At 54.4% G+C, this 10,927-nt stretch overlaps 1 protein-coding gene across 1 annotated transcript; it reads right to left on the bottom strand.

The window, feature by feature from the left end:
- Positions 1 to 5,231: 5,231 nt before the first annotated feature.
- Positions 5,232 to 10,501, bottom strand: LOC104545113 (hippocampus abundant transcript 1 protein-like). The gene is made up of 11 exons (XM_010190168.1): positions 10,412 to 10,501; positions 9,768 to 9,830; positions 9,367 to 9,494; positions 8,825 to 8,939; positions 8,046 to 8,264; positions 7,244 to 7,357; positions 6,724 to 6,795; positions 6,225 to 6,337; positions 5,966 to 6,063; positions 5,511 to 5,677; positions 5,232 to 5,425 (listed from the first exon to the last, which is right to left on the bottom strand). Exons 1-11 carry the CDS (start codon positions 10,418 to 10,420, stop codon positions 5,255 to 5,257), a joined length of 1,269 nt encoding a protein of 422 aa, XP_010188470.1. The 5' UTR covers positions 10,421 to 10,501; the 3' UTR covers positions 5,232 to 5,254.
- Between the last annotated feature and the right edge of the window lie 426 nt (positions 10,502 to 10,927).

Here is a 10,927-nt window from a genome sequence, read left to right as displayed (position 1 = left end):
GTCCGGTGCTGGGGCTGCAGAGCCTCGTGGCTGGGGACCAGGCTGACGGCACCACAAGCGCTGGCTCTGCCAGCCCTTGGCATTGCTCCCGAAGCTCCCAAGTGCCCCTCAGTGTGATGCTTCAGGTGGAAAAACCCATAAATCAGTGCCTGAACCAGAGCTGAGCACTTACAGAACAGAGCTTTCCTTTAAAAAGCAGCTTTCCCGGACTGGTGACCAGCAGCTTAATTGTTACCAGAAATCCAGCGCCTCGTCATGAACTTCCCTGGTTCGGGACAGAGCCCTTGACGCTGCGAGCGCCTGGAGGCTGCCGTGGCCTCTGCTGCAGGCAACACGGATTGCGGAGGACAGCAGACTCATGGGCACCTGAGGAACCTCCTGCTCTGGCGGCGATGGAGGGGATGGGTCCAAGCTCAGAGCACGTGGCAGGGTCCCCATGCAGTCCCTAGGCTTGGCCCCGCGCTGCCCCAACAGCAACTCCACCACCATCTCAGGGTCTCTCCGCACCCAGACCCCAGGCCCTTCCTTGCATCCCGGGGGTGCAGGCAGCTCCCCCTGCCCCAAGCTCGGCCCAGGGATCAACAGGACACAGATACAGGCGGAAAGAGCCAAGGCACCGGGACAGTTTTCCACCCAACAGGAAACCCTTTGGGTCGCAGCAACGGGAATGAGGGCTGTCGAGAATCAGCATCCCAAGCGTCTTTCCTGGAAGCCGACGGGGACTGTTCCTCGCGCAGGGGCTCTCACCGGCAGCGCTCGCACCAGGGGCAGGTCTCAGGAAACAAAACAGCTCAGTGCAGACAGACAAATCCCAGACAAACCGCAGCGGGAGAGCGCTGGCCCCGGCACAGGATAACCCTGTGGCACCGCTGGCAACACCACAGCCCCTGGGGCTGGGGCGTACCGGGGGCTGTCAGCACCGCTGCTCGCCCGTGCCCGCTGCTAAACGATGGGGCTAGAGCGGGGTGAAGGCCTGGAGCGTGGTGCAGCCGCCGGGATCTACCCCTCGTGCGCTGGTACGGCCGCGGTGTCCCCATCACAGCGGTGCTGCGCTGTGTTGTGCGTGCCGCCCGAATGACCCCCACGGCGAGGAGAGGATGGGCAACAACAAACTGCGGTGAAACACCTTTCCTTTCTCTGCAGGGAGGTGCAGAATCAGAGAAGCTGAGGGCTCTCTCTCAAATAAAATGACAAAAATAAATCTAAGCTCAAGCCCGGAGGAAATAAAGACAAAAAGCAGCACATGGAGCCACCATTACAAGACATCGGCTGTCAAACTCCAGATCCCAGCCAAGGGCTGTCTGTACCCCCTGCGATTGCACTGTTCACTTGGTCCCATCCTCAAACACCAACACAGGTGTTTAAATGGGTAAGGTAAGATCTAAATCATGCCTGGATCGCTATTGTAGGATCAAGGGTGAACGTGAATTGGCTCCAAGTCCATTTTTGCCTGGAGTATTTTGGTTTGAAGGAATCAGTAGAGGTCTCTTGACAACTTGTGCCCACTGGAGGTCGGTTGGCATGGCCCGATGGCTCCCAATGGCCTCTGCAGAGCATCCACAGGGGCCGGGGCACGGGGAGGGCTCTGCAGCGGGGGAAAGATGAGGACAGAGAACTTCCGACACCACAGGAAAGCAGCAGTTTAATAAATAACCCATCGGAGGGAGAGATTATCCAGTTCCAAACACAACCTGAACCGAAATAAACACATCTCATCATCAGCTTAAAAAAAGACACAAACGCAGGCAATAGTAACATGTGAGCAGAGGAACCGCGCTCTGCAGCGGACGCGGCTTTGCCACGTGCCCGCACTCTGAGGACGACCCAAGATCTCAGCAGCCACTGAAGTGCAGAGAACAGAACAAACTCAGTCAAGTAACAAGTTACTGCTTTGCAAAATTAATGGCAAAAGAGAAAGCAATGGTTTAACGCGGGTTTTAATGCAACAAGGTCAGTTTAAACTCACTCGAACTGCTGCCATTCGTACTGCAGAAGGGCACCTAAGCCCATTTTTGCCCTTTGCCGGTACCAACCAGAACCGTAAGTGACTGCAGAGGACTTCTGGGAACGCCGGTGTTGAACAGCCAGGCTCGGCCTCTACACAGCAGATCAAGGGGATTTTAAGAAAAAGCTCTTTTAAAAAAGTTGCGTTTTCATATAAAGTTAACAAAAACTGGCAAACCTAGCTGAGCGCTCCGTGCAGGTTCTCCATCCTCCCCCAGGATGCTGCAGGGGCACCGGCCCTTCAGAACTGACGTTCTTCATGCGGGGCTGGTACTGCCGGCCCCCCCAGCCCAGCTCCTCCTCTAGCATGGGCAGAGGGGGGTCCCATCCCTGTGCCGATTGGGAGGGGACGAGCCCGGACCCCGCTGAGCCCGACGAAGGGAACTCCAAAACCGCGGGAGGGGACCCCCCCGCCCGCTCCCAGCGCCAGAACAGGGGGCACCTCTGGGGTGGGCAAGTGGCCCTGCCCCACGCCCCACGGCGAGCCCCGTCCCAGGGCCAGCCCCACGCTGGTGCAGCCAGGGCGATGTCCAAGTCACCTCACGTCGGGAACAGCGCTCGCAGCCAACCTGGTGCAGCTGCGCGATGCTTCACCCCCGACAGCCCCAGAAAACCCCCCCATGGTGCAGTCCTAGAGCAGCCAGGCCACAGCAACACCGTGGCATCGCCGGCCCTGAGCCCCGGGCCCTGTGCACGAGCTGGGGATGTCGGCGCCGCAGGAAACGTGGGCGTCGTGCTGGGATGGACGGGACCGAACCTCACCCGGTTCTGCTGTCTGAGGGGCAGGAGAAGCCACAGGCAGCAGCGGTGGCAGGAGGGAACAAGACCAGAAACACCTTGGTTTCAATAAACTATTCAATAAAGGAAAGGACTTTAAAAATATATCTCTATATACTTCATATCATATAAATTATGCTCATCTGTTTTGTAACGTTGCACTATATTCTACCCGTGAAGCTCCAAGTGCCTCAGTGTGAAGGAGGTAACGATTCGGTGTTTCATTTCACTTTGTGTGTGAGGGACAAACCTACTTCAGCCCATTTTAACAGCGTAGATCAATGAATCGCAGACATACTCGGTAAAGCTCCGGTCTGAAAAAGGCATTTTTGTGAGCAAGACAGAGCTGGGATTGCTGCTGGAAGGTTAAGTGACTGGACTGCTTCAGGAAGGATGCTGTGCACACACAGTACAGACCATCCCCACCACCTCTGGGGATCTAGAGCGTCACTGCAGCCAGATCGGGAAAACCGGAGTCACTGCAGCCCCTCTGCTCCCCCGGCTGCGATAGCATCCACACCCCAAACCTCGGGGCCAAGGGGGCTGCGCTCTGCACGGGCAATCATCCACAGTTCTGATTGCAGGATCTGGGCACCAGGCTGGATTAATGCGAAACAAACTACAAATGATTTACTCGAACCAATAACCAACTGTCCAGAAGATTGGTAAACAGACATGAAACCATCGGCTCAGCCCCACGCAGGCAGGCAGCGGTTCCACGCTGTCAGCATCTGACAGGCGCTCAAGAGAGCCACAAGAGACCGCAGCTCTGGATCTCCCAGAGCCAACGCAAACTGTCCCCGCTGACAAACTCCCGGGGAGGGCACGGATGCACCTGAGCTCGCATCCCCGTGCCCCAGCGGCCGCACAGCCAGGACCGAGCGGGGCTGATCTCCCGGGGCCGCCTGTGGGTGGAGGCAAAGGGGGGTCACAGCGGCAGCCCCCATCGCCCGTCTGCAGAGACCTGGGACGCTGACAGCGCTGCCCCTCTTTGGGCCCCTCTGCCAGGTTCCCCGTCCCAAACCCACAGAGAAGGGATCCCGACCAGAGGATGAGGACCACGGCTCTGCACACACCCCTCAGACAGGACAGTCTGTGACCTGTGCGCCCTCAGTTCCCTCAACCACCAATGCAAGTGTCCCCTGCTCAAAGCCACCACCTCTGCTCCTGCTCAGACGAGAGCAGTTGTTTCCTGCCTGCTGTGTCTCTCCATGCCTCTATAAACAACCGAGCGCTCCCACCCATCTGAGCTTTTCGCAGCGCTCAGCTCAGGTGTCTGCTCTCTCCAAGCAGAGCACAGCCCTGCAGAGGCTGCAACTCCTTCAACAAAACAAAACCCTTCATAGCAGGCTCAGAGCCCAAACAGAGCCCAAACCTGTGAGTTCAAACCAGTCACAGTCATCACCACCAGGACCTTCTGGACTGAGAAAACACAGGCTATGGTCATTATCTGGTTTTAATATCAGATGGCAAGAGCCTGGGGAAGAACCAGCGTGCTTTATAAACGTGCTCAAGATCAACAGCATTTCTTTGACCTTTCTCTCAGGAAACCGCGCTGCATCAAAGCGCTCAGCAGAGTTCAGTTGTTTCTCCAGACCCTCAGAGCTGCATTTCCTAAACAACCCCTACAGACCCACAAGATTAAAAGCCTGAAAATCTTTCTGTGTGTGGAGGCAGCGACAGACAGATGTTACCTCAGCGTAACACAAAGAAACACCAACAGAAATACACATGTTGTGGACCCTCTCTCCACTGCCCATTCTCCCTTGTGCCAGTTGCAGCTTCTTAACGTTTCTGACCTTCATCACAACACCGAAGTCAGTGGAATTTTTGGGGGGTTAAGTTTCACTTGGACCAGAATGGGCAAATCCATCGGATCTGAAGCGGGGAGGATCTGCGCACCACTGCCCACCCTGCCCGTTCCTCATGCACAGACATTCGCCTGTGTGTGACCACAGCAGAGGCCACGCACAGCGCAGGGCAGTGGCCAGGCCTGCCCCAGGGGCGCCCGAGCCGTGAGGGGGGCAGCAGCGGGGACCACCACACAAGGGGAGCGTGATTGCGCCACCGACGCCTCCGTCTGCTCTGTGGGCAGCTCGGTCAGTTCACGTTAGGACAGAGACAACGCTGCTCCTCCATTTGTGACAGGCGAGGGCAGTATTTGGCAGGTCACACCATGGAGTTCAGCATTCGTGACCAAGGGCGGGTTTGCTTTACAGAACGATCCCTGGAGCGGAGGGGTTTGATGCCCACCCCGTTCCCATCAGCACCGGTGATACAATCCCATTTTGCACCAGCTGGGTGTATTTGGCTCGAGGAGAAACCCTGTCCCCTCTCAGCTGTCAGTGGCACCGTCTGTCACCTCCCTCGTCTCCCCAAACTCCCACCGGCCAAGTCCGTCTATGCTTTGGGGCTGACGCCAGCCAGGTCCCCTCTCCGAACCTCACACGCTGCTGTCCTCGAGCAGGGGCTCTTAGCCGCTGGTTTGCGGGCTGTGGGCGTGGGTCTGGGCCCCATTGCTGTGCTTCTTGTGGCTGCCCGGCCGCAGTGCCAGGCTGTGCTCTGGGATGAACAAAGCCACCAGCAGTGACAGCAGGACGGAGCAGGCCCCAAACAGGAACGGAGGCCCCGGGATAATGCCGCTCTGTAGGGAGAACCAGGAGCGGTCAGTGCTCGAGGGCAAGGACGGACACAGCCCAGCAAATGAAGGATAAAGCTGACTAGGTTACCTCATCCGTGGGGTTGGCCATGTTGGGTTTGGAGGCCTTACCCAATGTTTCCACCTCAGCCATTTCATTCAGCTCCACATGGAAGAGATAGAAGACGAAGCCATAGAGCGCCGGCCCCAGGCCATTACAGAGACCGCGAATTCCAGTGATCATCCCCTGCACCACACCTGGGGACAGAGCACAGAAAGGAAGATTTGCCTCCAGCTTTCTGAGGAAATTGTTTTGTTCAAGGATGGTTACATATTTAAAGACAGGCTCAAACATTTGGGCCTGGACTGACATGCACTCCACAGACAAGTGGTTTTTGAGAATAAAACGAGCGTGGGTACATCAAGCAACAACTGCCAACTGAACTGGACTTTGAGGCAGCCGGGCTTGAGGACTCAGGGTTGAATCATGAAGGTGGCAAACAACGAAGGAGCAGCCTCTCCATCACAAACCCCCAAGCCACTCACCCTGTTGGTCAGGGTCCGCGTTCCTCGACACCATGGCACTGATGGCTGGGAAGGTGATGCTGGACATGGCAGCCACAGCTCCCGCTGCCCACATCATCCTGGGGAGGAAGCGGCAGCAGTGAGGGGGGCTGCGAGGGCCAGCGCAGAGCAGCACCACGGCGGGGCAGGACCTGCCTCTGCCAGGCCACAGGGAGCTGCTGCAGAGCCACCGCGAAGGGAGAAACCCGCCAATGCGAGACACACGCCGGCAAACTCTTACCAAGGCTGTGATCCGAAGCCGTACCAGGCAAGCTGCAGGATCTGGAAGCCCAGTCCCAAAAGGATGGTGTTCTTATTTCCTATCGAGCGCATGAGGATTCCCAACACTACTGTCTGCAAAGAAAAACAGGCGCTTTCACAGTCAGCGCAGAGTAAATTGGCAGCACTGGAAGACAAGGAGGGGGATCCGAGGGGACTGGTGCTGCTGTGACACTGACTGTCATCCACACACTCCTCACTCTCGTAACACTGTGTTAGAAACCAGCACGGCCCTGTCCGTGGCACAGCGCAATCTGTGGAGTTTCAGAGTAACACGGGGCCACCCCACGTTTTACCACGGTTTGTTATTTATCAGAAAGAAGGACCTCAGGTAGCTGTGTGTGGGTCTGATCATGCCTGTCTGGCCACAGGGATTCTGACAAGTCACCAGCCCTGATGGTCAGAAATGTGGATGTTCTTATAGTCAGACTGCTAAAGCCAAGGCAGAAATCGCTCCTCACCTGAGCCAGTATAGAGAGGATTCCAACCACACCAATAAAGGCTGCCACAGTCTCCGAGGAAAAACCAATGACCTGTGAAAACACCAAAGAGGACTTTTCAGGCAAGAGTTTTGTACCGTACAAGAAAAGCCACTCCATCGGTGCCAGGAACGTTTACTGATATTGCTTATCAGGTGCTTAAACATTATTCAACTGCACCTTCCACTACCTCCCTGCTGCCACAGGAACACACCAGGAGGTTTTCCTCTGGCTGAAGAAACAGCTCCAAATCACCAGGCTCACCTTGAGGATGGACAGGCAGGCCCCAGCAAGAACCCGAGTCAAGGGTCCTGGCTGCATGGTAGCAAGGTGGCCAGGCTCCTACATCATTCAGAAGAGCTCAACAAGGCCCTGCTTCTCACAGCTTCAACTTTACTAAGCTATTGGCCAAGATCAGCTTCCTCATGACATGCAACTGAGATAATGTTTGCAGGCTGGGATTTCCTGCATTCAGAGCCCTCCCTCATCCTAAGAGACTGACCTGCCGCAGGTAGAGGAAAAAGCTGGAGTACTGGCCAGCTTCAGGAAGGTAGGAGAGAAAGACGGTGATACAGATGAGCAGCACTGTAGAGTCCTGACCCACCTTCCGCAAGGACTGTAGGAAAGGGGAGTGGGGAATGAAAAAAAACAATTTAAAAAGGAGTTAGTATCATTAAATATCTCTAGCTACAGAGACAGCAAAACCAAGTGCTTAAATCACCATCTTATATCCAAGAAGTGAATGCCTGAATGAAACCAGACCAGCGTTTCAGAGGAAGATGCGAACACCGCCCAACGCTCCAGACCAGGTGTACAACTGCATCAGCGTGCACCCCAGAATGAGCAATTTCTGCCCCTCAGTTTCTCAGATTTACAGACAAGTGCTTTTGACCAAAACTGTTTATTCCTCAGACAGCCAAGGTGAGATGAAACTGTGCAAAGCTCATCATCATTAGCAGGAGTCCCAGAAAGCCAGGACACAAAAGACTTCTCCTCACCATTGCTAAGGAATGGAATTTATATCCAAACAACTGGCACGTTTCCACCAAGAGATGCTTTTGCTTCAGGACACCTGGAGCTGCTTTCAGGTGGTTCGTAGCTCTGTTAGATTGGTTAGAAGCTGCTAGACAGCTCTGGATATGTGCAATTTGCCATCAGTTGAACACTGTACCTTCAACAGGGTTAATCTAAGCCTCAATCCTTTGCTCTTTGTGGTACACACCTTCCTTTTGAGAGAAATTAGCAGAACTCAAGCAAATATAAGCATTACCAGCAGGCAGAAGAACAGCAGCAGGATCACTTACAGCGAATGGGTCTGCTTGTTCCCAAGAGATGGGAGCTCCCCAAGAGACCGGGCGCATCTCCTCCGGCAGAGACTCCGGCACAGCCAGCAGGATGAAGCCAATATCCAGCAAAGCGACACCTGAAGCCAGCACAACCACCAGCGTATCGCCGTAGGCTTGGGAAAGGTACGCGCCAATCGCTGGGCTTGTGACCAGGCTGGCAGCAAATGTGGCTGACACCTGGGAGCACAAAACAGAAAACATCAACAGAGCCTGTTCTTCCCGGAGCCTGTTTTCTCCTCCAGAGTAACCCACGTGAACAGTTTTGCCATCTCTGATGGACACAGCCTGGGTGGACGGGGGCTGCTGTGGACAGAAAGATGACAGGTTCTCTTGGTGCAATCTGGGCAAACTTCTAGCAAAGGGAAGTTAAAGCAATCCTAAAAATTCCCATATGACACTTTCAGTACCCTATGGAAAGGGACTGACCACAGGTTACCCGTGTGCATGCCAGCTCCACAGCCTGCCCCTTCCCCACTGCAGAGAGGCTCACAGACCAGGCTGGTTTGACATCACACAACACAGGCGGTGTTCAGATTGCAGGGAAACCAGCCCCCTCTCTCTGTGCTAAATCACAGACAGAACAGGGAGACTGCACTATTAGTGAAGTGCAAATCACCCTTTCACTGACGCTGTCCTCAGGCCAGTCAATAAATCTCCCACCCTCATTTTATATCTCTCCTACCTGCAAAGCCCCAGGTATTTCTTTCAAGAGACGAGCCAGCTATTCAGCTCCTTACCAAGCCATACGCCGTGCTGCGTTCATGCTCCTGTGTGATATCGGCAACGTAGGCAAAAATCACAGAAAAGGTGACAGCAAAGACTCCAGACATGGAAATGACAGCAAAATACCACCTGCAACAGGCATCGCCAAAGGCAGAGTTAGAAAGCAACCACAGGGCACCCACGGCTGCCAAATTAGAACCTCTCCCTTATCCTTCCCTCAGTCCACCCCACTGCATTGACCAGACAGCAACACCGAGCTTCAGTCTGGTGGGCCATGGAGCTTCAGTATTCATTTCCGCCACACAAAGGAAACATCACTGTGCCCCAGCAGTGGTAATGCTCCTAGCAGGAGAACAGGCACCAGGAGAGCACCGACAGACTCTTCCTTTCTGATGCTGAATTCCCCGGCAGAACCAGACAAGTCAATTTGGCTGAGCATTCCCACTAATCAGACTCTCCCTCCTCATCTCAAGTAACACCTGCAAATCCCCCATCCTTCAGCCTCACGCTCGTTCCTCTCCTCAGAGCCCCTTGGGTGTAACGAGAGTGAACTCACCACGGGCTAATCTTCATGAGGGGGATTGGTGCACACGTGAAGAAGACAGTGAGGAGGAGGAAGGATTTCCTGCCCCAGACGTCAGAGAGAGCACCAATCAGTGGGGCACTTAGAAAAGAAAGCAGACCCTAAGACAGACAGACAGACAGACAGACAGGGTGACAGAGAGAAATCCCTCAGTCAAATTCTGACTGCCGATAGCAGGAGTTTTTGACAACACTGTCTAAAAGCACAATGAGACAACCCATTCCTGCCTTCTACAAGCAGGCAATAGTACCAAAACACAACAGTTTGTTAAACTGCTCACATCCTTTTAGGGAGGAAAACAAACCCTCGGCCAGCGAAGTGCTGCTGAACACTGCAGTTACCTCCCAATCTCTGCAGCTGCTCAGCCTCCTTACCTTGACGCCATGAATCAGGCCATTCATCAAGAACGTATGCTGAGGAAACGTCTGGTGTAACACCTACAAAAAACCCCCAAAAACCCAAATCAGAGCTAGCAAACTTTCCTTTACTTTCCATCAGCACCTGACTGCTAGATGCCCGGAAGGGCACAACAGGGAAAATGGGAAATACCGGTGCCACCGCCGTAGCTACGTGAGGAGCTCCCCCTCCCCTCTCCAGCACGGGCAGCCACTTTCTTTCATACTTCCCGGCCCTGTGAATTATTCCAGCACGCTTGGGCGAGGTTGAGGTAACAGGAAACGCCTGTCTCCACCCCTGCACCACCTGAATTCCCTCTGGTTTTACTTCATGCGACCAGATCACTTTTACTGTCAGGTCTTTCACTCCTGCTTCCTTGAAATCCTCCAAAAGCTTTCAGAAATCGAACTCAAGCTTTGCTCCAAGTTACAGTACAATAAATACGAAAATAATTGCCTGACTCCACTAAAAAAGTACTGCAGCTCCAGCTTATTCACACAAGAAAAATTTCACGTACAAACCGTTACGTCCTGGTTTCTACTTCCAATACTCCAAAGGCTTTAAGGTCTTCACCCTCGCCAACCCTCAGGAGCCAGGACTGTTCCCAGGGCGATCCACTCACCGTTAGCATCGGCGTGGTCAGCAGACCCCAGGCAAAGAACTCCAGGAAGATGACAACCACGGCGTGGTACACGCTGGGCTCTCCAATCCCCTGGCGCTGCAAAACAGAGCTCTGTCAGTGAAAAAACACACGGACCCTGAGCCCTGATAGACATAAGATGTGCAAGTGACACCGAGACATCAGCCCTGGCCCAGGCCGCTCCCGAGCGGTTCCCTGCCATTCAGTGCAGGGGAGCTTATGCTGCAGCTCAGCTTCCAGCTTTTCTCTCCAAGACCCATCATCTTTGACACCGTCGTGTTTTCTCTGAACGTGGCTGACTGTATCATCCTTTCCATCTTTGTTCTAAGGACTCTGACACCAAATGCCTCAGATCTCTGGAGATTTTCACAGCTCCCTAGGGAAGGCACTGGGAGTTTGGGAAAGCAGTTCTTCTCCTTGGAGCCAACTCCATCCACCCAGCACAGTGGGAAAGGCCCAGTCCTCAGATCAGCTGTGAAAAAAACCCCACAACAACCC

The sequence above is a fragment of the Mesitornis unicolor genome, unplaced genomic scaffold, assembly GCF_000695765.1.
Source record: "Mesitornis unicolor isolate BGI_N332 unplaced genomic scaffold, ASM69576v1 scaffold30408, whole genome shotgun sequence".
NCBI lineage: Eukaryota > Metazoa > Chordata > Aves > Mesitornithiformes > Mesitornithidae > Mesitornis > Mesitornis unicolor.
The sequence above is the reverse complement of the archived record's forward strand: the minus strand, read 5'-3'. Positions and strand labels throughout refer to the sequence as shown.

Excerpts from the sequence above, each read along its gene's own strand:
- LOC104545113 (XM_010190168.1), bottom strand. Across the intron at positions 5,678-5,965 it reads CGCGGACCCTGACCAACAGG|GTGTGGTGCAGGGGATGATC; the intron begins GTGAGTGGCTTG and ends CTCTGTCCCCAG. Across the intron at positions 5,426-5,510 it reads TGGCCAACCCCACGGATGAG|AGCGGCATTATCCCGGGGCC; the intron begins GTAACCTAGTCA and ends TTCTCCCTACAG.